The 27,079-nt window shown below is 38.6% G+C and overlaps 1 protein-coding gene across 9 annotated transcripts; it reads left to right on the top strand.

Annotated features, from left to right (window-relative positions):
* The first annotated feature begins 58 nt into the window (after nucleotides 1-58).
* NOL8 (nucleolar protein 8) lies at nucleotides 59-25,102 on the top strand. 9 transcript variants are annotated; one of them, XM_082469602.1, is made up of 17 exons: nucleotides 60-401; nucleotides 1,286-1,509; nucleotides 2,224-2,286; nucleotides 3,665-3,743; nucleotides 5,134-5,269; nucleotides 5,792-5,860; nucleotides 7,493-9,370; nucleotides 10,651-10,764; nucleotides 11,250-11,372; nucleotides 11,659-11,749; nucleotides 14,577-14,715; nucleotides 15,366-15,443; nucleotides 20,014-20,285; nucleotides 21,821-21,947; nucleotides 22,517-22,587; nucleotides 24,075-24,154; nucleotides 24,622-25,102. In XM_082469602.1, the coding sequence occupies exons 2-17, from the start codon at nucleotides 1,371-1,373 to the stop codon at nucleotides 24,670-24,672; spliced, it is 3,510 nt and encodes a 1,169-aa protein (XP_082325728.1). In that variant the 5' UTR covers nucleotides 60-401; nucleotides 1,286-1,370; the 3' UTR covers nucleotides 24,673-25,102. The 9 variants fall into 9 exon arrangements, 8 of the variants coding, with proteins under 8 accessions (XP_082325731.1, XP_082325730.1, XP_082325728.1 ...); XM_082469600.1 differs by having other exon boundaries at nucleotides 60-397; XM_082469599.1 differs by having other exon boundaries at nucleotides 60-301.
* Nucleotides 25,103-27,079: the final 1,977 nt, after the last annotated feature.

Raw genomic sequence — 27,079 nt, forward strand, 5'->3', positions numbered from 1 at the left:
TTCTTCCCCTCCCTCACTTCCGCCGACCATATCCAGGAGAACACAAGGTGATAACCCTCTTCAGTATGAATTAGGGAATTTTAATTTGGGTTCTTTCGCGGATGTTGAGGCCGGGGAAGGAGGCATCGCGGTCGCCCGGAAGCCTGGAAACGAAATAAAGAGCACTGGGGAACTGTGCGTGGTAGTGGAACCTTAGGATGCTGGGTTGGAAATCCAGTAGGAAGGAAGAGAGGCGACACTTGTTGGGACACGTGACTAGAAGTTACGGCCCTAAACTGCGCGGGATGTAAAAAACGAAGTGGTGAGGAGTGGGTTTGTGGCATGGGATGTGCCGAGGCCAATTGGCCTACCTTCTCCCTTCTCGTCTTTTGAGTCTTCTCAGAGGAAGAAGGCTAGGGTGGGTAGGTTGGGGGCGGAGGAAGCTACCAGGAAGATGTAGGCCATGGCTCACGCCTAGATCAGGAGCGATGCTCAGGGCTTTTGGCGCTGTTTTGGGGTCGCGCGTGGGAGGAGTCTGGGAGCTGAGCGCCAGCCGGGTGCTAAACGAGATTAGAGATCTCATGAAAAGCCTCAAATCTCAGTACCTCTGGAAGAGTTTTCCTGAGTCCCTTCTAATCCAGCAATTTCCCTAGTATAAAGAATTACAGGTTCTGAAATTAGATTTGAGTTATAATCTTGGCTTCACCGCTAATTCTGAATGGCATTGGGAAAGTGATTTAACCTCTCCTGCTAATCTGAAAAAAGATGCCTGCAAACTATTTTGTACAACGCTGGCACATAGTGTTTTTTAAAAAGTCTGTATTAGCTATATCAGTTGCTTTTTCTATGCCTGAACAGCACTTTGTAGATATTTCTGTTGTGACATAGTATTGCAATTGCAGCATTTGCTTACTTCTCATGTGACTTTGAGGAGCTTGAGGATTGAGAGCTTTTTATATTTTCGTCTGCTAACCTGTCCCATCCCATTTCTGTCAGCGTTTGTTAAAGTGAATGAATAAAGGGAAAACACCTAACAATATGGATAAGTAAAATCGGGAGGAGTAGAGTGTAATATTGTGGTCATTTAGAGGGAAAGTATGTGCCTGTACCTGTGTCTGTGTGTAGAGGTGCTGTTCCAAAATGCATTCATGAAGAATGTGGATGTAGGCCTTGAACAGAGTCTCCAGAGATAAAATTTGGAGCAATACAATAGGAAGTGAAACACAGCTCCAGGCAACCAGTTTGGCATAGAAGGTTCAGGGAAAGGAGTTGAGGGTTTTTGTTTGTTTTGTTTTGTTTTGTTTAGATTTGAGAAGATTTAAGAGAAAGAGCTCTTCTCTGTAGATAATTATTTTTTCCACTAGAAATACTTGAGTGTATGCCCAGCCTTGATGAAAGCCAACAGAGAAACGAAGCGCCTTTTTGTGGGTGGCCTTGGCCAGAATATTTCTGAGGCAGACCTACAAAATCAGTTCAGCAGATTTGGAGAAGTTTCTGATGTGGAAATCATCACTCGGAAAGATGACCAAGGTAAATTTATAGTTCTTCATGGGTAGTTAAAGGCAAATATAACTGAAGTCAAGTATCACAAAATAAAGGAACCCAAGAGATGAATGTTAGCCCTGAACACTGAAAGTGATATGTATCTCATTACATGATACTGTTGTACTAACCCCCCACCCCCCATCCCTCCCCCTCCTATGCTCTGGAGGTGTTATGTGTGACCTGGAACTTGACCAGAATTACGTTTCTGAAATCAAAAATTTCTAAATTCCCAAACATCCGGTTTTTGTTTTTGTGGGTTTTTTTTTGGCCGCACGGCTTACTTAGTTCTCCAACCAGGGATTGAACCCAGACCCTCAGCAGTGAAAGCGCGGAGTCCTAACCACTGGACCGCCAGGGAATTTCCAAACATCCAATTTCTGAAACATGTAGCTTTCAGTTTTCAGAGCTAAAATTCTAATAATTAGTAGGGTCCTATTAAGTAGAATATCACTAACATACAAACATGCAAAGTGTTTCCTTAACTGAGTACTTGACATTTTTCTCTTACGTATTTTCTTTTGGAATATTTAGATAATCATGCTTTAAAAAAATGCAATCTTTGTATCCAATGATAAATAAACAAGGTTTTCCTTTGAAAGAGTAAGTTTCTAAGAGCTCTTTTTTAAATTTAGAAACTTAATAATTTTTACATTGTTCTCTGGGTAAGAATTTAAATTTTTTTTTTTTTTTTTTTTTTAGGAAACCCACAGAAAGTCTTTGCATATGTCAACATCAGAGTAGCAGAAGCAGACCTGAAAAAATGTAATGAATGTTTTCTATACTATTTACCAGTCCATGTCACCATGTAATTTGGAATAACTTTCGTTCTAAATCTAAACATCCACCTTTAACTCATCCTGAGGGACAACCACGATCAAGAGAATTTCCATATCCTACAATTCAGGAGGTTTAGGTTCATTCCATAATGAATGACATACGGTAGCACATTGCCAGTGAGTTTGCTCAAAAATGGCATTCTCAAATATTTTGGACAAGGGACCACACTTTAATAGAAACTGCCTGTTACACATATCCCACTGGATATTATGAAATACCCACCTCCCCAGTGTGTTCATTTCTCAGGCAACTAATTCTTGTTATTAAATGCTGTTAGGAGAGGATTTTAGAATATGCCCTTATAAGATCATATCCTTGAAATTGTGAAATCTCCATCGATAAGTTTAGTAAAGCTGAGGGCCACCTGTGACCTTCAATGAATAAAGAGGGGGAGATAATTCATACTGCCACTGATGTAGTAATACATTCTAATTATTTGGAGACTGAAAAGTCAAAAGACACTGAGTAGGAAACATGCTAATAGAGAAAGAGGGCCATTGGCCTTTTGTAATTTCATTTTCAAAAAATTGATTCGTTCAGTTAGGAAATAGATATGACAAATATGTTGCAGTTAAGAACACATCAGTTCTGCTGTGTGACCTAGCAGTTTATTTAAACTAGAAGACCCGGTTTGCTTATCTGACGTATGACCAAGATACTGCTTATCTCATAATATTACTGTGAAGATTAAGTTGAATAATACCTTTGTACTTAGCATAGTACCTACCTTATAGAAATTTCTGTTAGTGGTAATTATTAAGGAAGCTGATAGCAGATGTTGAGAAAAATCAACTACTAGGGCACAGTAGTTTAAACACAGTTTAGTTACTTGCAGCTAATATGTTTGCAAGTTTCACAGTGATAATTAGTATGAGGTGATAAATAAAAGTGAGGTGCTGCAGGATTCCAGTGTCCTCTGATTCACTCTAAGAAAATTACATTAATGTTTTATAGTTTTAGTGTGGGAAATAACAAATGTTAAATAAATACCAGCCATTTGCCACAGATTCCTGACGTTACTTTATAAACAAATGACAAATTTTACTTTATGGTTTACACATTTGCCTCATTCAAATCTTTCAATTACACAGGGAGGTAGGGAGTGTAAGGATCTAATAAGTGGTCAAGATGAGAATGGGACCTAAGCCTTCTCCTTCCAGGTCTCATTTTCTTTATTCTATTTCCTCTGTGTCTTTGTGGTAAGCAGGTTTTCTTTTTTTGGTACTAACTAATTAGTAAAAGCACATGCTGCTATATATTTTTGCATTGCCATGTACTTGGGTACTAATTCTTTGCTTTATAGGTATGTCTGTTTTAAATAAAACAAAATGGAAAGGTGGAACACTACAAATTCAGCTAGCAAAGGAAAGTTTTTTGCACAGGTAAGATTTGCTCTACATGATTTGACCCAATGTTTTTTATATTGTAAGTGGTTTTATATGTTCACTTAATTGATTTGAAGCTATCAAATAATGTATTATTACAGTTTTAGCAAATATATGCATTACAAGTAGAGCTAAAATCCTTCTTAACTGTGACTCCCTATGACCCCAGACCCCACCAAAGAAGATAATGTAATGCTCATATATACATATATTTTAACCCATAAAAATATATACTTATTTCAGCTTTTTAAACACAACCTTTTGTGATGATGTAGGTCTTCCCCCTTCTTGTAATGACTGTTTAGTACTATTTTAGAAAATGGCTGTGCCACAGTGTAGTTAGTCATCCCCCACTCATGGACATTTAGAACATTTCCACTTCCTCTTGATAAGAGAAGACTCTTGAGGATGGTCCCTCTGGGGTTTATGTCAACAAAAGGAGTTGCTATGTCATAGTTATGCACATTTGAAATTTTAATAGACAGTACCAAATTGCTTAAGTTGACTTTAGGCTGTTAATGAAAGTGTCATACAAAAACATAAAGATAATAGGAAATCCCTGTATGAGAGGCATAAGATTAATTATGCATGTGATTTAAGAACAAGGCAATGTAAAAACTATTAAAGCATTTTAAGATCCTAAAAGTATTCTTAGGGAGAAAAGATTGTATGAGATTGGGTGCTTCCAAAATAGGAGACATTTTAGGAATGTACAGATGGAGTGACCAAGAGCGTTTTAAGATTGTTGTGGGCCAAAGAAATGGCACAAGGAAAAATAAGGTCTAAACCAAGTTTTGAGGGAGTGGTCTGGTGACAAAGGTGAGGATTTGATTTTGTTCTTCAGCTGGGGCCCTCTGTGAACAGGGTAGTGATGAGATTTTCATTCAGCAGCACTTTGCTAACTGTTATATACAGGAACTGGGGCCCTAGGCCTGAGCAGGTGAGCACACAGTGCTGCTGCCTTGGAGTGTCTATGCAGTTATGCCTGGGGAGCATGAATCTTGGAAGTTGGAATGTAAGAGAGACAGACCAGAGGCAAAGAGGCCAATGAGAATTGGTCAGCTCAGTTGACCAGGCCTGTATAAGGTGGCGGAGTTTGAATTGGAAGATTGAGTTGGCGTTCTGCATTCTCTTTGTTGTGAGAGTAGAAGTATTCAAGACTTAGCATATTAGGCTCTGAAAGACACCTCTTCCTCATAAGGAAGAGTGAAAGGATTAAGGATAGATAAAATGCCAAAAGTACATAAGTTGAAAGGGAAAAACTGAGAGACCGTAAATGATCTCTATAAAGTTAAACAGCTTTACAGTGTTAAAAAACAAAACAGAAGCACTGTTAATAGCGTGGTTGGTTATTTTAACTCTTATTTATATTTTCTGTTTGATTCAGATTGGCCCAGGAGAGAAAAGAAGCAAAAGCAAAGAAAGGAAAATCAACAACAAGCAACACCAACTTGTTAGAAAAGATGGGAGTGGTGGATTTCCATGTGAAAGCTGTGCCAGGGACAGAAGTACCAGGGCACAAAGTGAGTCTCCTCTGGTAGCCTGAGTAGCTCAGGAACCAATTCCTGAGACCAGGTGACCATGAGCATCATGTTTTAAAGCAATTGCTTTTTTCTCTTGCTTTGAAGCAGTTAACATAGATAGTGCTTTATGGTCTTCAGATGCATTTACAACTCTTGGGAAAGCACAGTTTTCCCCCATTTTAGAAAGAGAAATCAAAACCCAAGTGGAGGCAGGTCTCCCAGGGGGCATAGGTGGTGAGGAGTGCAGGCAGGTCCCACGTTTGCCTTTTTAATGGCTGTTATTTGTGTAGCATCCTACATGGTTTATATGGGATGAATAACTGCCCCAGTTTTCCTTCTTTCTTTTTCCTTTCCTCATACACATTTTTGAGCACTCGTGTTTCATTATCAGAAAACTAAACCCAACAGTAATCGTGGTCCACTATGAGTTCAAATATTTTTAAGTGATATTTATGCAGTGTGGTTAATCTTTTCCATTTGTGACAAGTATAGTAAATATATTCTTTTTTTTTTTTCTTTTAGAATTGGGTTGTGAGTAAATTTGGAAGAGTCTTACCTGTCCTTCACCTAAAGAATCAACATAAACGTAAAATATCCTTAGCAATTGGCCTTTCAGAGAAATTATTGTTTACTACGATGTGGATATTTGCAAAAGTTTACTTCATACCTTTAGAATTTCACTGCCTCTGTCAGTAAATCTTTAGATGTTTGTGTAACAGTTTTTATGTTCCCAATTTCTAAGTAAGGTAAGACCCACCTACCTACATGTATGAAACAATTAGAGGATAATGAGAGAATGTAATGAGGTTTTATGCAAGTGATACAAATGATGATTGTTAAAGAAGCACGTTGACTTACTAATTTATACCTCATTCTTCTTGTTTGACATGGATTCAAAGCCATTGCCAAAGGAGCTAAAGAAGGACAAGGGAACACAGCACAATCATTAAACAAGGCTTTAGAGGAAGTGGGATAAGTTTCACATTAATTGAAAAGAGATAGGAAGGAGTCTAGGAGAGAGGAAAATAGTAGGTAGAAATGTGTAGACAGGCAGAAGAATGGTGGATGGGGAAATAGTATGGAACCCAGTATGAGCAAATTCAGATGCCCGTTCCCCTGAGGAAATGAGGTCAGATTGTCTAAGACCTTGAATTCCTAGTGTCATGGACTTCTGGGCAGAGGGTGTTTTTTGTATTCTTTTAGCTCTAACCCTGTGTGTCATGGGAAGCAGAAGCAATTTCAGGTATTTCGAACAGAGGTGTGTCCTCACTGTTCACGGCTATTGAGGCCCCTGGAGCCCTGGCCACAGCTGCTGGTTCTGCTGTCCCTGCCAGTGGCACTAAAGTCAGGGAAATACTTCTTTCTTCTTCACCTTCCAGCTTCCGACCAATGGTACCACTGACAGCAAAGAGGAGGATTTGGAAGGACAGTGTAAAGCCAAGAGACAATAGACACTGTTTGGCACAACTCACATATAATTGTCCATGTATTCAGTAGTTACTAAATGAACAAAGGGACTTTTCAGTAGTGATAGATTAAAGCAACTTATACTTGTCTATTCATATGTTTTAGGAAATCAGCAAATGCCAGCTGTCACTACAGCACAGTGACATTAACTAGAATCTTTCTGGACAATGTCAGCAACAAAGACCTGGTAAAGAATTATTAGCCTTCTAAGAAAGACCTACAAAATGCAGAGAGTGAGTAAAATGTGAAATGGATGTCATTGAGCTAAGAGAATCAGATCTAGGATGAGCCAGCATTGAGAAGACAGGAATGGCCAAAAAGTTTGAGAATCTTTGAGTCTCAGGTTTGAGATACCAACACTTAGTATCTAGCTGTGCCCCCTCTGGGTTCCTCTCTATACTCCGCTTTATGGTATTAGCTCAGTGGATAGACTGCTCAGATTTACAGAAAAGTCTTGTGGCCTCTTGTACCTAGAACATAATCTGAATCGGTTTGCTGTGATATACACATGCAGCCCAAGTAATTTCTGCCAATTAATAGTGATGGTTCTTGGTTTTCACTCTGGGCATGCCATGGACATGTCAGTTCCAAAGACCCTGAGTCACCTAATGAAGTCCTTATTTTGTTTGATAGGAAACTGAGGGTAAGATGAGTCAATGACTTGCTCAAGATTAAACAGTATTCTTTTTGCTTTACCAGTTTGATAGGTTTTTCTAAAACCTATTGCCTTTGTTTTTTTCCTTGACTGTTGGTGACATCATAAAGTATGATCCCTCAAAATACTGCCACAACCTAAAGAAAATAGGGGAGGATTTCACAAATGCTATCCCTATATCCAGCCTCACTTGGGAATTGGAAGGAGGGAATGATCCTGTGAGTAAGAAACGACGAGGAGAATTCTCTGACTTTCACAGCCCTGCCAAGAAGATAATAAAAGTGCAGAAGAATGAGGGTTTCACTGCATCTCTGGCTTTGAGACCAAAACCTAGTAGCATAATGGGGAGTCCACATTTAATACAACAACAGGCTGCACAAAATACACCTCATAATTCCATTACTCCTAAATCACCCTATGTACCTGATTCTGATAGTCAGAAACTTAAAAATGTATTTTTTCAGACGTCTGACTTAGAAACTACCAAAAAGAGAAATAGCATGTCTGATGATGATATTGATTCTGAAGATGAATTAAGACTAATGATTGCAAGAGAGGAAAACCTAGAGAAAACTACATGGTCCTCAATAAATGGATCTGAAAATGATCCCTTTGAAGTTGTAAGAGATGATTTTAAATCACATTTTCACAAATTTCATACTTCAACAGGTTTAGGCATCAAAAATAATATCTTTTGCCTCAGTAGTGAAGATAATGTTATGGAAAATGATTGTGACTCTGATTCAGGAGATACAGATGAAATCATTGCAATGAAAAAAAATTCTGATAAGATCAAAAACAGTGTAGAATTTTCACAAACAGAAAAGTCTATGCACAAGAAAACTTATTTGAAAAATAGAAAAAAATGTGATCTTTCTGTTGATTGTATTAAAGTACAAAAAAGAAAAAACAAAGAGATAGCCCTCAGTCACAGAATTAAGACTCTTAGTTGTGAATCTCTGATTGAGTCCAGTAGCAGTGAAGATGCTGATTCTGTATCAGAATCAACCGAGTCTGAAGGAGATAAGGAGTATAACACCATGATGAAAAACTGTCTCCATATGAATCTCACTTTAGCTGATTTGGAACAGTTGGCTGGCAGTAACGAGGAGGCGCCAAAAGAGGATACTGAGAACAATGGCCGGAAAACCACTGCCAAGTCTGACAAGGCCTCCAAGAGCCACAGAACTCCAGGTGGCCTCCACAAAGGCCAACAGTGTATTCATCCTGAGGAGATTGTGGCTTCCCTTTTAGAAGGAAAAGAGAACACACATGGAAAACAGGAACCAAAGGAAAATACCTTAAAGCCAAAATTCCAGGCTTTCAAGGGAGTAGGCTGTCTCTATGGAAAGGAATCAGTGAAAAAATCCTTGAAAGAGAGTGTTGCCTCTAACAATATTAATGAAGATCATAAATCCTTGAAACTTGAGGATCCCAGGAACATGTCCATGAAAAAATGGTCCTTGTACGCTAATGGCCCATCAAGTAAACTGACTCTTTTCCAACATGCAAAGAAGGCAAATGACTCAAACCAAATTCAGCCTCAAAAGAGACAGTCTACTTTTGAGAGCCAGGCTCACAAGGTGGTATTCCCTAGCAGTTCAGAAAAGGGAAATGGAAATCTTATTTCTAGTCTGTTGCCACTGAAAGATAAGAAATCTTTGAGTCTTGGTGCCAAGACTCCCAGGAGAGGCGTTGATGAAGACTGTTGCCGCAGGACTGGAAAGTCAGGAGAGAGCTCCGAAAAGAGGCCTGATCTGTGCAGCCGCAAGGCCCCTGAGAAATCACCAGAGGTCTCCTCCAGGAGAGACCCTCAGGGAAGCAAAACTGACTTCCCACTTTCTGTTAATAGTTCATCAGATGTTAATGCTAAGGATAAGCACGCTGAAGATAATCAGAAGCGTTTGGCAGCCTTAGAGGCAAGGCAGAAAGCAAAAGAAGTACAAAAGAAGTTGGTTCACAATGCTCTGGCAAATTTGGTGAGTATATTTTCAGTCTAGGAATTTAACAAGAACTTGTTTCCAAGTCCAACCTTTCTTTCCCACGAAGGTAGACAGGCTCCTTTAGAGCTGAATGTTTGTGTTTTGTGTCCTTGTATCTTTAGTAGATCCGGATATCTCTTTAGAAGCTGTAACTGATATAGTTAAGTGATATGTCCTAATATGTCTGAATGTACGTATAAATCACTTGCCAAGTGATTCATATCTTACCAAGATTTACTGTAATGAGTCTTTATTCATTCTTTCAACAATTGTTAACTACCTGTGAAATTCCAGGCCTTCACAGCAAGTGCTAGATTTACAGAGAGGATCACTGTTAGGTGGTCGGTATTGGCTTACAGTGTGGTGGGCAGAAGGTCACAGTTCAGTTCCATGGGATGAGAAAGAAGTACGCCTGTGTGCTCTGACAGCACACTGGAGGCATACCAATTTATTGGCAGTGGTGGGGGGGAGGGGGGTGGGGAGCCAGTGCTTCCTCAGCTGAACTGATTCTAGTGTGAAAGCATCAGTGGGAATTGGTCTGGCAGAGGTAAAAGGGTACGAAGAGAGAGGAAAGGCATTCCAAGATAAAGGAATAGTTTGTACAAAACTGAATATTTGCAATCAGTGTGATTAAATGTATAGAGTACAAGATGGTGAGAAATGAGATGAGAGAGATAAGTAGGGGTGAGGTGTGAAGAGGCTACAGGGGTTGGACTTTATTCTCAAAGCTGTGAAAAGACTAAAGAACTTGAAGCAAGGGAATGGAGATTAGTTGTGTATATATTGGAACAGAAGTTGGCAAACTAGAGCTCACAAGCCACTAGCCTATGGCCTATTTTGGAAGAGCCTCCAAGCTAAGAATGGTTTCTACATTTTTAAAGGGTTTAAAAAAGAAGAAGAATACAGAACCAAAACTATATGTGGCTTGCAAAGCCTAAAATATTTACTCTCTGGTCCTTGACAGAAAAAGTTTGCCAACTTCTGTTTGGGAAAGATGGTTCAGGACATGATGAGAACAACAAATCAAATGGGACAGACAGCCTGTGGGAGGTCTTGAGCCAGAACCAAGGCAGTGACAGTGGGAATATATTTTTAAAATAGCAAGAAGGTCCAACTGATGGGACTTGGTAATAAACTGGAAATGGAGAGAAAGAGAAGTTTCTATCTTGGGATGATGGCATCATTCACTACATAAGAAAATAGGGTCAGAAATAGACTTGCTAGGGGAAGGAGATGAGGGGTTGTCTTAAGGGTAATGCTTTTGATGCCCACTGTAGGATGGTTATTCAGAGGACAAGCCAATGCACATCATCTTTGGTTCCAACAGTGAAAGTGAAACAGAGGAGACATCCACTCAGGAGCAAAACCATCCAGGAGAGGAACCAGTAAAAGTAAGAAATTTAGGATGTCCATGCCGGCATTCCTATACTTTTGCAGATCCATTTCTGCGTGTTGCATACCAAGACTTGCACACAACTGCTGGGCTCAACATAAAATCCTTTGGGAGCCATAGTGAAACCCAGGGCTCCCCTGACCATCACGCATGGATACCACAGGGGCCTTAGAGATTTTCTCCTACATAAATCTATCCACATCATCTGCAAAGTGACATCAATATTATTGAAACCCTGCAGAAAGTGTTCACACATTTAATAACTCCCCCCATTCCAGGCTGCATTAGGAGCCTCTGGATTTAGTGACCCAAGGGGCCAAGTAGATATCACTGAGTCAGAAGTTTCCATTCTAACCACCATCCAGTCTTTCCTGGGAGATGCATCTGGGTTGTTGTTCCATACATGTGAGGAGGAAGATTACATAATGAAGGAAATACTGTCTTGGTTATTAATAAACGTTTCTATCTTTACCTATGTAACAGGAAGCCATGGGTGGAGCCTCTGGGAAGCTCTTTGACAGCAGCGATGATGAGGAATCTGGTTCCGAAGATGACAGTAACAGGTTCAGAATTAAACCTCAGTTTGAGGGTAGAGCTGGACAGAAGGTTAGTGAAGACTGAAAATAATAAAACTTGCAACATGTCCTTATTTTTCGACATAGTCCTTAAATCTATGCTAGTGCAGGCAGACCTTGACCCACACTCCAGTGTTAAGGTGTTTATTTTGATAGTGAGTCCTCCATGACCCTCTCTGATTGGTTCATGGGTAGGTGAGGTTATGCAAACATTAATGTAGTGAATTTCATGGCATGGAGGTATACTTGGAAGGTCTTGTTTATAAGTTATTTCTTGGGAATATGGCTGTCAGTTGTCTTTGTGTTTTGTCTTATAGCTCATGGATTTGCAGTCTCACTTTGGCACTGATGACAGATTTCGCATGGACTCCCGATTTCTAGAAAGTGATAGTGAAGAGGAACAGGAAGGTAATGCCTTATTGTCCAAACAAACAGTCCTGATGTCAGAGCTGGGGGACCTTGAGAAGTCATGTAGTCTAGCTTCTTCACTTAACACATAGAGAAACTCTGTACCCCAAGACACTGAATTGTGGAGCTTGTAATCCAATAGTTAGCTTACTCAATACTTCTTGAGTTTGTACGTATTAATTTATTTATAAAATTATAATTACCTGAAGCTGCCAGAAAAGACAGGAATAGTTAGCTTCCACCAAAGATACCATCTTCCATCATTCTGTCCCTGGCATTAGAGAGAAGGCAAGGACCCTACCTGTCAGTAGATCAGGTCCTGGTGAGGCTGTGGAAGACGGTTACATCACGCTTGGCTTACTTAAAGGAAGTGTTTATCTTCCCTCCGGCGTGTGTGCTGGGTGCAGGTTTTTAAAAACAATGTACCATTAAATGTCACTCTACGTAAATTCATCCCATGTGAATATATCTAACAGCAGTGATGCTACCAGAAGCATCCTGATTCTGCTCTTACTTCCTATACTGTTTTCTACACCAGTGGTTCCAGACTTTCTCTACAAGATCTTCTACTCTTATCCTTTACAAAAGACCTTACCTCGTACCTCCTACCATCCTTACTTGAGGATGGCCACCTCAAGTGAGCTCCCTGCTTTCCTTTCCAATCTCAGAACTACTCTGTCCTTACTTTTTTCCTCTTCATGAGTTAATCTAATCTGCATCTTAATCTTCCTCATTCATACCTCCTGTTAGCTTCCTTTCTTATGCGCATCTTCATACTTTCCCTTTCTTGTATCTCTTCCCTCTTTCTACAGACATAGGTCTCATAGGTTCAAAAAGCCATTTCTTCAACCCTGCCAGTTTTCAAGTTGCCACTCCCATCTTTTTTCAGTTCTAAACCTGAAATGAAAAAATAAATTGCACCTAATTTAGAAGCAGTTGGCTTTTTATTGAAAATACAACCTCTGGAAATGATGCTCTTGATTCTTTCAGGTGATTATTGTGTATATTGTACACTTCTGAAAACAAGTGTTCAGAGAGTAAGTTCTCCAGGATCCACAGCAAATTATGTTTCAGAGCTTCTCACTCAAAATTCCATGTTGAAAACAGGAATGGACAGAACCTTGGGAATAGCCTAGAAGCTATACATAGAGTTTACTTTCTAACTTCTTCCACTTTTGTCTGTCTCTTTACAACTCTTTAGTATGCATTCCCTGCACATACTAACTGGTTCACCAGATGCAGTGGCACCTTCTCAAGCTTCTTCAGCCTGCCTGTAGCATTTGTCACTGTTGATCATCCTTCTTGAACTGTTCTTTTCCCTTGGCTTCCATTGCACTATAACTTCCTTATTTTCTTCTTAATTCTCTGTGCCTAATTTTCCCTTTGCCTTTAGATATGTAAAGGTTCTTTAAGTCCCTGTGGCTTTAACCTTCTTTTGTGCATGAATATTTTCCAAATCTGGGTCATCTTTGCTCCTGACTGTTCTGCTGAGCTCCCAATTATTCTTTTTTCAATGCCTGATGGATATTTCTCACAGGCGTCCCTGAACGCGTGTTAAAACGCAGCAAATCCCAAACTGAATTTACTCTCTCTCAGGTGCTCTGGACCCTTCTGTTTCTGTTGATGGTACTTCCATTCTTAGGGCAGTCAGACATAGAATCTCTGTCTTTTGTTTCTTTCCTTCCCAGCTTTTGAGGCTGAATTTTTTGTGAGTTGCACAAAGACTGTCCTGCAGGTAAGCAGCCTACAAATACCTTGCAGCCAGTCTACAAATACCTTGAGCCCTTTCTAGCATTGTGTTCTATTTCCTAATGGTCAATATTAGGGTAAAATTGAAAGTACCATTTTCTAAAGTCAAAAATTGTTGAATATTAGCAGTTTCATATGGTTTAACCTAATGCAATGTAAACTCTTTGCACTTTCTTATTTCAACATATGTGTTCATTTCTTCCCTTGCCTGGCATGCTCTCCTCCCTCCTCAGGGGATCTACATTGTCTTTCCTACCTTAGACTCCACCTGGTTTATAAAACATTTCTTAATCCAATTGAACATAATCTTTACCTCTTTTGAACCCTTAGACACTTTTGGGTCATCTCTATAGAGAACTTATTCAAATCAGCATTTTATTCTGTTTATTTCTGTTACTTGGTTGTTTATATCCTGCAGTAATTTGAAAAGGTCTTTAAGGCTCACTTAGACTTCTTTTGTATTTCTATCTATAATCCAGACTAGCTGTTAAATGTTTAACTTTGTTCTCTGATATTTGTCTGTTTCTAGTAGCTAAGGATAACAAGCTTCTAGGGTTCCACAGTGACCTGTGTGTAGGCTTTCTTCCTGCAGTATTTATTACTGAATCTAAAGGCTAAAGTAACTGTCTACTAACATCATATTAATAGTCAGTAAAATTAGCATCTTTCACTATCTTTCATTTTTAGATTTACATGTAATTTAGATTAATTTTTAGAAAGTTAAAAAAATCAAAGAATCTCTAATCACTTTAGTTTTATAATTAGTATCTTGCTCTATTACATTTGTCAATCTTTACCTTAAGAACTTTTAGACTTGCCACTGAAAGCCATTAAATTCAGATTTCATTTTATAATTACAAACAGAAATGGGAATTTTGTTTGCTGGTCATGCAGTTTCTAGATTCTCTATGACATTGGGGATCTTGGGGATAGGGAGGTTAGCAAAACAAGGTTTAACTTTTCTTCTTCATATCTTAATGTTCTTTGCACATGTTTAGGTGCTTGATAAATATTTGATTATTGAGACTTCTCAAGTTATGTTTGCCAAGAGATTACTAATTATCCTCTTCCCTCTAAGAAATAAATGAAAAGAAAACTGCTGAGGAAGAAGAGCTTGCTGCAGAAAAGTTGAAAGCCCTGAATGTTGTGCAGAGTGTTTTGCACATCAACTTAAGCAGTTCTACAAGCAAAGGATCAGTAGCTGCTAAGAAATTTAAGTATGGTTTATGTTTCATCCCATTCTGCCCTCTTTTCCTTTGCCATAAAACGAGGCCATTTTAAACTTCCTGGGGAGAGCAGTTAGCAACATGTATCAGACCCTTAAAATTATACTTACCTTGACCTAGTGATTCACTTCAAGAAACTAATCTTAAATTATTTCTGTATTTATTATTAGTAAAAAAATTGGAAAACTGTTTAAATATTAATAAATGTAACTATTTACTATGGAAAATTTCCATCATATAACTTAGAAAGACTAGTGTAATGAAACCCCTGTGTACCATCACCCAGCTTCTACAATCACCAACATGTGACCAGTTTTCTCTTTGACACCTTTACTCACTTCCCCCTACTTTCCTCACTGAAATATTTTATGCAAATCCCAATAGCATATCATTTTATCCATATATTTTAGTATGTTTAAAATAATATTAAACATTTTTAAAGATCCAGGACAAGTCAAAACTAGATAATTTAAAATATGATTGCTTCTAAGGAACTCCTAATACACTTCTTTGATATTATGTGGCTTTTTCTTGCTCAAAAAGTGGAATTGCCTTGGTATTGCATTATAATTTGCTATTAGTTTTTTGCATTAATGTTCTGAATTGTCTCTTCCAACTTATCACTCTCTTTTTTTTAATAGGGACATCATACGTTACGATCCAACAAGGCATGACCATGCCACTTACGAAAGAAAAAGAGGTGATAAACCAAAAGAAAGGTATATTAAGCTACTACTTCTAGTAGCAGGTTCATTTGAATTAATCTCATTTCAGACAGTGAGAAAAGTAGATAGTAACAAGTATCACATCCATTGGTCCCCATTGTATTTAGTTTAAGAACAGGGAAGGGGGAAAGAGAGGAATTATTGATGTGGTTAAGAGAGTCTTACTTTTGACAAAGGAATCTCATGCATAGAAATGATGATATGTGCCCCTTCTCTAGTAGGTGTCTTCTACTTATATTAGTTTCCTGTGGCTTCTGTAACAGATTGGTGACTTAAAACCACAAAAATTTTTCTCACAGTTCTGGAGGCTAGGAGTCTGAAATCCAGATTATTGGAAGAGCTGTGTTCCCTCTGGAGATTCGGGGGGGGAAACTCCATTTCATGCCTCTCTCTTAGCTTCAGGTGACTGCCAGCAATCTGGTATTCCTTGGCTTGTGACTATATTATTCCAGTCTCTGCCTCCATCTTCACTTGGGCTTCTCATTTCTATTTGTCTCTCATCTTTGTGTCTGTTATAAGGACACTTGTGATTCCATTTAGAGTCTGCCTGGATAATCTCTTCATTGCAAAATCCCTAACTTTATTACAAAGACCTTTTTTTCAAAATAAGGAAATATTCACACATTCCAGGAATTAGGGCCCGGACATATCTTTCTGGAGGCAACCATTCTATCCACTGCACTACTCTAGTGTGGTAGGAGCGTCTATTTCTTATAGATATGCTGTCATTTTGATAAATATGGCAAATATATGGAGCAACCAGTAGCTTTGCCTGATTTAATTTTTTGATTTTCCTACTATTTAAAATCACTAAAGGCACTGTGGTATCCTGAATTAGATCCTGGAACAAAAAAGACAATTGTAGAGAAACTGGTGAATTGGGAACAGAGTCTGTGTTTAGTTAATAGTAGTGTACCAGTGTTAATCTTTTAGTTTTGACAACAATTGTATCATATCTATGTAAGATGCTACCATGAGGGGAAACTAGGTGAAGGTTATTTGGGAGCACTGTTTCCAGTTTTTCTATAAATCTAAAATTATTCCAAAATTAAAGATTTCTTTTAAAAAGAATCGCATACCAGACCAAAGTAGAACATAAACATTCCCTGCAATGTAGGATTCCACATTGCAATGTGATTCTGGGTAGTCTCTGGAGAGGTTGCAGTCAAAATGTTGCTTGGGGCTTCAGTCTCCGAAGGCCTGACTAAGCCTCGCGATGTACTTCCAAGATGGCTCACTCACATAGCTGTTAGCCAGTTCCTCACCTTGTTGGCTTCTCCATTAGGCTGCTTAAGTGTTCTCATAACACTGACCCAAAAGAGAGAGAAAAGGAGGAAGCCACAGTATATTTTATGACATAGTCTTAGAAGTCACACAATGACACATCTGCCTTATTCAGTTTTCTTGAAATAAGTCACTAAGTCCAACCCATAATTTTATAGGGGAAGGGGAGATTAAGCACTCATTCCTGAAGAGAGAGGCATTGAGGAATTTGTGGACATATTTTAAACTACCACAACCTGTCCTCTGGTCGAAAATTGTTTTATATTCCTACCATATGCAGAATATGCACAACCCTGCTCTAGACTCCCCAGAAGTCTCACCTTTTTATAGTGTCAGTTCAAAATCTAGGATGTTGTCATCCAAATTAGATTTGGTGTAGATGAGGCTTATATGTTGTAGTTTCTTGGGTACAGCACCTTGAATACAGTTCTTTTTCATCAGAATACCTGCTAACTAAAGAGACAGTTGTCTGCCCCTCCCCCAACATAGTGGTGGGACAACATAGGATAACCACTGTAAACACTATTCATTGGAGGAACACAGGAGGCACAAAGGAGTCACTGGTCCATAGTAGTTCTGAAATCTAGGCAGGCAAATGTTGGGAGTTCTTTGATTAGAACTGAAAGCCTGGGAATAATGCTCCATGGTTCTTGCCTCTGCCTTTTGGCTTATCCTTCCTTGTTTATGAATGGTAGCCCATGTTTGCAGCTGAGTAATTTTCTCAGCCTGCTTTGCTTGTAGAAATGAGGGAGTCCAAAAGGCTCTTCATTGTGAAATGTCTCTGTACCTATCAGTCCAATCTAGTAGTGTTTCTGTTAATATAATTCTCTTAAAATACTTGTGGGTTTCCTGTTAATCTTCTTGGGGTTCACTCCATTAGACAAAAGTCACACCCACAAATCACTGTAAGATAAGCCTTTTTTACTGTGGGGTTCTGCTGAGACTGCTGAGAGTCAATACCTTTTAAAGGAGTTTAACTCCTCAGAAGCCCTCTTGTTTGAACAATTGAAGTTTCTGAGCTATGTTTAGGGTCTTAACAAAGGATTTTATTTTATATTTAGACTGGTCTACAAAGTTTTCTCTTCAGAGTCCAATAGTAAATATATTAGGCCAGATGGTCTCTGTTGCAGTGACTCCACTCTGCCTTTGTAGTAGAAAAGCAGCCATACACAATACATAAAACAAATAAGGGAGACTGTGTTCCAATAAAACTATTAGTAGGACACTGAAATTTGCATTTCATATAATTTGTATATGTTATGAAATCATCTTTTTATATTTTTCCAATCATTTCAAACTATAAAAATTATTCTTAACTTGCAGTCTGTACATAAATAGGCAGCAGCTTGGATCTGACCCAAGCTTTACCAATACTTGCTTTACACCATATTTTCCTGAGAGTCTTAGATTTGTTCTTTGCTTAGAAGACGTTTCTTAAATTTCATGTCATTTGCCTTCTAGAGAGTAGGAGTCTTCAAAACCATGAGGTCCTAGCTCCTTATAAAAAAAATTATGCCTTTAGTTTCACTATCTCTGCTCATATTTTACTGTAAGCAGCAAGAAGAAATCAGAAAATATCTTCAACAGTTTCCTGGACATGTCTTTAGCTAGTTCACCCGTTCATTAGGTACATTTTATACTTCCCAGTTAATAAGGGTGACAGTATTTCTAAACCTTCTGCCACTATGTAGCAATGACCTCCTTTCCTCCATTTTCCAATAGCATTTACCTCACTTTTCTGCAATTCTTTACCTGAAGCCTCAATGGCCGTGTAGTTTCTACTAACAGTTTCTTCAGGGCTCTTCAGGCTTTTGCTAACACCCGCCTCACTGACCTTCCAACTTCTGCCTATTGCCTGGGCTCTAAAGTCACTCCTACATTTTGGGCTTTTATAGCAGTACCCCACTTCTAGGTACCAAAATATGTATCAGTTAGGTATTGCTATGTAAAAAATTGCCCCAAAACTCAGCTTGAAACTAAATTTTTATTAGGTCCCAGTTTCTGTGGGTCAGGAATTTGGGGGCACTTCACCAGGTAGTTCTAGCTCAGAGGCTTTCAGTAGGTTGCAGTCAAGATGTCACCTAGGGCTGCAGTCTCTGAAAGCTTGCAATCTGCTTGCAAGATGGTTCACACACTTGGCTGTTGGCAGGAAGCCTCAGTTCCTTGCCTTATTGACCTCTCCTTTTGGCTATTTGAGTGCCCTCACAACATGGGATCTGGCTTCTCCCAAAGCCAGTGATCCAGAAAGGGGAGAGAGCAAGGAGAAAGCCACAGTGCATTCTATAACCCTGCTCTCAGTAGTCACACACCATCACATCTGCCTTATTCTGTTCCTTAAAAGAGGTCATTAAGTATAGCCCACACTCAAGGGATGGGGGAATTAACTTCTGCATCTTAAAGAAGGAAGTATCAAAGGACCTTTGGGCCACTTTTAATATGACTACATCATGGTTCAATGATAATCACTTGGAACTGTCTAAAGAACACCATTTTTCATAGAGCTCAGTTTCATAGGAGGCGTATCTGCCTTAAATTCTAACCAATGGTTTAATGAAGCATTAAAACTTTCTCTCTGTAAGATAGTCTCCACCAATAAGATGATCATTTAGGACATTATTATTTTAGGTAATATAGTTAGAATATTTGGCCTAGTAAATAGAGTAGACTCTAATAGAAAAGAGAATTTTAATCTTTTACTAGCTAAAAACTCAATATTGGAGACTGCCATGTAACTCTGGTTTAAGATCAAAAAGAAAAACATATTCCTAAATATAGAGCAGGTTGATGGTAATAGAAAAAATTCATTCCCAAACAGACTAGATTTAGCACATTTATAAGGCATTTCTAAAACAGAATTATGACTAAATCCTTTAATGTCAGTGTCATAAAACTCATAGAATTTTAGAATTTGAAAAAGTCTTATAAGTCATGTGGTTTAACATGGTTCATTTTACAAATGAGGATACTGAGGCCCATTGCAGTTAAGTGATTTTCTTACTCATAGCTAATATCTTAGGTGTGACTTCTGAAATGTAGTTCAGAGGATAAGAGATAGGAGAATATGATTCTTGTTTAATACTTGGAGCTGTTTGAAATAGTTTTGTCTATAAAAAGCTTTTTGGTTAAGGTTCTGCCTTTATGAGTTTTATATGTAGATCCTCTTGGTTGTTGAAAGGATGGGACTAAAGTTATCCAAGGTGTTTTTCTTTCCTGATTTCTGGAAATTTTCCAAAAATTGACTTTTTTTGTGATGCACATATCTCTATATATGTCAATGCAGTAAAGCAAAACGAAAGAAGAAAAGGGAGGAAGCTGAGAAGCTACCTGAGGTATCTAAAGAAATGTATTATAACATTGCTACGGATTTAAAACAAATATTCCAATCTACAAAAGATACCATTGAAAAGGAAGACAACACACCTTGGAATGAGGACTCTGATGGAGAGAAAGCCGAAGTAGTCCAGGACCCTACAGCTCTGATGACTGGGGATGAACAGCCCAGCGGGTTCACATTCTCCTTTTTTGATTCATACACTAAAAATGTAAAGGAAGGTACATTTTTTTTTAAACGTTTTCATTTCAAGCGGTTTGAACTTAATTGATTGAATCTACTGTAACTGTAATGATTTAACCTTAGCTGAAGAAAGGATTCTTTCTTCCATCTAGATAAACAGTATTACAGTATTATAGTCAGCATTACATGACCATAAATGTACTGTGCCTAGAGCTGTGTTTAACACAGCAAGAAATTGTTCTTGCATTTGGAAGCAAACTTCTAGATAGCTGCCATATGAAGGGAAGCCAGAGAATAATGTGCAGCATCCCTTCTAATGTTGAGTAGAAATAGTCATGAAGAAGTATAAGAAGTCATATATTTAAATAGCTTTGTATCTTAGATGCAGTTGGAGAAGCCATGACTTCAGGGAAACCAGTGCTATATGGTAGGGAAAGGGAAGAAATAGGTAACCCTGGCTCTATACAAATAAGCTATGTCATCAGTACACCAGTTGTTTCAAACTTTATCCTTGGAGATTCGCCAGAACCTAGAGAAAAGTCTCAGCACCAGTATAAACAATTTGGCATTCCATTTCAGGAGGTTTACCTCTGAAGTCCTACATAGTCTAAAAGTTAAAAACACCTATTCCTTAGGAAGTTGCTCCTCACCTAGTGTTTAAGATGAAGTGTAGCTTTTCTGGAAGTTCATTGTAAAAAGCAAGATATACCTATACAGGAGAATACATGCACAGCTAACAATAAGCTCTATTTTAAAGATCAGCAGTTAAAGTAGTATCCATGTGTTTAGCAGGTGAGTATTAAATGCCAGCTTTGTAGTGCTCCGAAAGGAGTTATAGCAATCTAGTAGTTTTTCCAAAATTGTTCTAAATAAGACACAATATATCATTGCTCTGCTTACTTCATTCTCTTGCCTGTGTTGTCCATTTGAGTACCAAGGTCAGCCCTAAACTGTTGAACAGAGTTGATATGATATAGATACTGTCTTTAATTCTTCTAACTTTGAGAGCCAAGTGTGAGAAATTGGCCTTGAAATGAGTACTAAGACACCTCAGCAACCTGGGAGATGTGTTTTGTGTACTTAGGAAATTATGAGGACTTGTGAGGTGATCACCCACATCTTATAGCAGAAGCTTTTTCAGCAGTTTTAGAAAGAGGCTTTGGGAATTGAAAATATAAAGATATGTTCCTTTTCTCATTTATGAATAAGCAGGAAGGCAACCTGGTTTCACTGCATCATGTTACAGTTTAGGCTTCTCATGCTAGCACAGGTGCCATGCTTATTTTTTTTTTCTTTTAAATTGTGTTGCTCATTTATAAACCTTTAGTTTGTATATGTTTTTATAGTGTTACTATATTCCTTATCAGATCACCGTAGCAATGCCCAAAAATATGATAATAGCTTCTCTCAATATTTGAAAATCTAAAAAGATACTACATATTTTGAATTAATGATTAAGATATTTGAAATTTAGAAATATGTGTGCATGGTGAAAGTAAACAAATTAGTGTGTCCACAAATAATTGGTCGTTAGGTTACAATTCTGTCATCTTTCATTGTCATGATGATATAGAGACCTATAGAGTTGAGGCAGTGAAACCTGGGAAGATTGCCTGGCAGGGAGACCCTCGTTTCCAAGACAGCAGTTCAGAAGAGGAAGATGTTACCGAAGAAACAGATGACAAAAAGCCCAGCCCTGGGTAAGTAATGTGTTTCTGTCCAGGTTTATTTCATAATTCATAAAATCTGAGTTAGACATGCTTTAGAAATGTTATAGAAGTATCTAAGCTTAGCTTCTCAAGACAATTTTCTTTTTTTTGGCTCCTTTAGAGAGTTCTGTAGCCTTTTTGTAATTGGGAGCATGTTTCCTTTTCTTTGAAATTTGGATAGACTGGGTGGGGGATATGACGTGCATGGGGAAGAAAACCTGCCACTGAAGTCCCTGATCTGGAAAGAGTATGCTTCAGCTCGTTGGCTCCTACCCCATGGGAAACACTGGCAAATTGGGTAGCAATGGTGGGGTGAGAATATCAACAGTCGGCACAGGGAAGATAGAGCTTGTACTTAAGTAAGTCTTCGTTACCAGAGTTTCAGGTAGAAGAGAAGAATGTTGAATAGAGAAAGGGTGGTATCACTTTAACTCAGGAAAGAAAAATGAGCAAAACACAAAGCATATATATTTAAGGAATAGTTCATTTATACTTACAGTGTAAACATTTCTTAAATATTGAAATTAAGTGGCCAATTCTCTCTTTCTCTCTCACTTCAGAGAAGTATCATTACCTGAGAAAGAGACCACTAGATTTTTCTTTTTCTCTAAGAATGATGAGAGACTTCATGGTAAGTCAATTTTTTGATTAAATGGTATAGAACAGGTAATAGTACAGCTCTCACCATAGCGCATTCTGATATACTAACATGCGTCCAAATAAGAACTGATTGGGAAAAATTCTGATCCTTTGCAATGTCATGTGCTTTAGCCCCCTCTGTTAGACGGATGCATGTTGACTTGCAAAGCTCTGGAAAACTGAAAGCTCCCACTCGCCACTTCCCTCACTTGTTCACTATCCTCAACAAGGGCTTGTTTTGTTCCAGGGGCTTACTGAGATACTAGACGTACAAAACTCCTAAGTCTTTAGTACCCTAAAAAGTTCACATGAACTATCTCAATATCTTGTAATAACCTATAATGGAAAAGAATCTGAAAAAATATATATATGTATAACTGAATCACTTTGCTGTACACTTGAAACTAACACAACATTGTGAATTAACTATACTTCAGTAAAAAAAATAGAAAAAAAAGTTCACATGAAAACTCCGAGGCTGCTGATGAAGTCATTTCTTTTTTTTTTTTTTTTTTTTAATTTTCTTTAATTGCATATTTCTATACACTTTTAGAGAGAAGTGGACTTTTTTTTTTTTTTTTTTTTTTTTAGCTGTGTTGGGTCTTCGTTTCTGTGCGAGGGCTTTCTCTAGTTGTGGCAAGTGGGGGCCACTCTTCATCGCGGTGCGCGGGCCTTTCACTGTCGCGGCCTCTCTTGTTGCGGAGCACGGGCTCCAGACGCGCAGGCTCAGCAGCTGTGGCTCACGGGCCCAGCTACTCCGCGGCACGCGGGATCCTCCCAGACCAGGGCTCGAACCCGTGTCCCCTGCATTGGCAGGCAGATTCTCAACCACTGCGCCACCAGGGAAGCCCTCTTTTTTTTTTTTTAATATATTTATTTTATTTATTTATTTTTGGCTGCATTGGGTCTTTGTTGCTGTACGTGGGCTCTCTCTAGTTGCGATGAGCGGGGGCTACTCTTCATTGCGGTGTGCGGGCTTCTCATTGCAGTGGCTTCTCTTGTTGCAGAGCACTGGCTCTAGGCGTGCGGGCTTCAGTAGTTGTAGCATCCGGGCTCAGTAGCTGTGGCTCACGGGCTCTAGAGCACAGGCTTAGTAGTTGTGGTGCACAGGCTTAGTTTCTCCGCGGCATGTGGGATCTTCCCGGACCAGGGCTCGAACCTGTGTCCGCTGCATTGGCAGGCAGATTCTTAACCACTGCGCCACCAGGGAAGGCCCAATGAACTCATTTCTTAAGCCTAACACAAACAGAAACCAAGTTACATAATAGTAAATGGTTTATAAACAGTAAAATCCTAGTAGTTCTACATTTTCATTTTGTAAAGAAAACAAAATATTTTTAAAAATTAGCATAAATTGGCTGGGGGCGGGGGGGGAAATGGTCTTAACTAGAATTGAAGACCTTGATAATGCCAGCACTAGAATATTGTCTGTTTTAATATTAATGGGCTGTCTTGTCCTTCTTTATTTTCCCCTTTTAGGTTCTGACTTATTCTGGAGAGGAGTGGGAAGTAATATTAGCAGGAATTCTTGGGAGGCCAGAACAGACAGCTTGCGTATGGTGAGTAGTTGTATCTTCATATTAATTTAAAAGATATGGTGTTATCTTTGTGTTAATATTTGCCTGGTGTAAGAATATAGGAGGGCATGAAACTTAACTGAGAACATGACTTAAATGCTCAGAATTATAGTGCTGGAAGAGAAGTTTTAAGTTGTTTACTTCAATCAACCCATGGTGCAGTAAGGAGACTGAAGAGTGGCCTCACTGAGTGACTGGAACGAGTTCTGGCCATGCTTATTAAGTAGCAGGAAATCATAAGACTTTTGAAAGACTGAATTACAGTTTCCATTGTAAACACTTAAAGCCAAAAGTTTGAATATCCCCTGTACATTCCAAGTGAGCACTTCCAAAATGGCTTCTACAACCCTGACATTGAATAACCTAAATTTTACTTTATAGTTACTAAACACCTTGGAAAGTATTTACCTCTATTTTTAACAAAGGCTTTTGGTTTTATGTTTTTCTAGGACTGTCGGAAGAAACATAAAGATGCCAAAAGGAGAGTGAAACCAAAATAATAAGTGTCATCATTAGTTTTGATACTGAATGTGAACAAGGCTCACCTGTGGAAATTGGAGTGATCTAGAAAATAAGTTTAGCTGACAAAGAAGAATTCAGAGTGAAGGAATATTCAGAATCTTATCTGGTGGATATCATTCTGGTTGCTTTCTTTTTCTGTAGATTTCCTCTTCATTTGTTCCTAACTAATTACTTCAAATAATTAACCTGAACATTTTTTTTAATGAAGCACAAGATAGTCCCTCAAAATACTTTTCGTATATAATCTCTTTGCCCTCCATCTTCCATAACTAATGGCTATCTTCTGACACAAGGTTTACATAAAGCCTTTTAAAATATATGGATCAGAGCACTTGTATTTTCCAAGTTACATTTCGTGTGAATTATACTTGAAATATTTCTGATTGTATAAAATACACCTTACCTCCATCTTGTGGTTTTTGTTTAAGAGGTTGAAAACAAATCAGCCTTGAGTTCTGTACTTGTGTCCTGATGAATAAGCTAACTGAAATGCAGGATATTTCAGACCAACATCATGGGAGAGTTCTGTGAGGACCAGAAAAGGATGCCAAATGCAGAGTTTTCCTGTCCTTGGCCTCCATGAATTGAGGCCAAAATTCTAAATCCCAAAATTCTAATTAGACTAGAGGCTTTTGAAAAATCCAAGTGTCTGAAAGATATGTAGTCACAGTTAGGAGTCAAGACCCTGGGTCCAGATAGGGAAGCAGATTTAATACCTCATTAAATCACTGTGGCTAGGATTCAAGACAGATAAGCCTCTATCAAACTGGGCTCTGTACAAAATTATGCTATATATAAAGTCCCAAGGGATTATCATTGAGCCATACTGTGTACATCTGAAATTAAGTATTTATTGATTTACATCTTGATCAAATATAAACTCTTTGAGGGCTGGGATATCACCTGGTTTGTTAACGGTTACGTCCACACTGCCTAGAACTATGTCTAGCACTAAGTGGGTGCTTAGTAAACAGGGTCCAAGGAACTAAGTAGCTGAAAAGTCATTCAAGATTCCTGTGCTTCCAAGACTTCAGACTTTGTGTAAAACGGAAACCACCACTCAGGAGGATAAATAATCCAAATATTCCACCTTCTCTTGATGTTGATTATATTTATATCTTCTTATCTATTGCTGCATAGCAAGCCATCCCATTAACAGTCGTTCATTTTCCTCACAAATAAGCAACTTGGTCAGGACTCAGTGGGGACTGCTCATCTCTACTCCGTGTAATATCATGGGAGTGGCCCAGCTGGGGCTAAAGGATCTATTTCTAAAATGGACTGCTCACTCAGTGCCTGTCCATTGGTTTCCTCACAGCATGGCAAGTAGGTTTCAGGAGTAGGAAGCAGATGCTGCCAGTCTCTTAAGGCCTAGTCCAGAAATTGGCTCAGTTATTTCCACTGTATTCTACAGGTTAAAACACACTGAGCCCACCCAGACTCAAAGTGAGGGGACATAGATCCTCACCTCTCAGTGAGAAGTGTCCAGAGTTTTTGGCCATGTTTAAATGTTACACCCTCCCTTCTCCAGAGCAGACAAGTAACATCAAGTAGCCTTCTGCATCCCGTTTCTGCTCCCCAGATACAACCACCTTCAAAAACTTTGTTTCCTCTGATATTTATCTCTGAATTTCTACCTAACATGCTTATGCTGTGATTTCTTGGTTTTTCAGTTTTAGACATTAAATTTAGACATCAGACATTTTAAAATACTGGGCTGGCCAAAAAGTTTGTTTGGGTTTTTCCATACCGTCTTATGGAAGACTCAGATGAACTTTTTGGCCAACCCAATAATTAGACCTATCATCCCCACCTTTTTTTCCCTTGGACACATCTGTCTGGAAGCCCTCTGTCCTGCTCTAATCTGGGCTGTCTGGACAGATTATAAAAATGAACTGAACAAGGTGGCAACTTGAGGAATGTGAAAATTAAAACATTCGAAATACTTATAGTTAATAAGGTAAAGACACTACTAAATATATGTGTTGAAGTAAGTTAAGTTATTGGAGAGTCATCCCTTTGGGCAAGGACATAAAATCCCCTACTCTAATCCCTTTAGGCTGCTCCTAAACCATGTATGACTTGAATGAATGCTACACAGACTATCAAAGTGTTCTTAAACTTATCAAGGAATGCCTTATACATATTCTCAGATCAGTTTTTTTCTGTCCTTTTATTGGATACACTAAACAGTTACATACAGAATTACTCTCAATTTGTCAAGGGCTAAAATTTCCGTCATAGTCTCTGGTGAGGTCTACTGTCCTTTGCATGGCTCTGGATTCCTTGGGTTTTTTGTTTTGTTTTTTTTTTTTTAAGTATTTGTTTTTATTTATCCATTTATGGCTGTGTTGGGTCTTCGTTTCTGTGCGAGGGCTCTCTCCA

Source organism: Balaenoptera physalus, assembly GCF_965194825.1.
Source record: "Balaenoptera physalus genome assembly, chromosome: 7".
Taxonomy (NCBI): domain Eukaryota; kingdom Metazoa; phylum Chordata; class Mammalia; order Artiodactyla; family Balaenopteridae; genus Balaenoptera; species Balaenoptera physalus.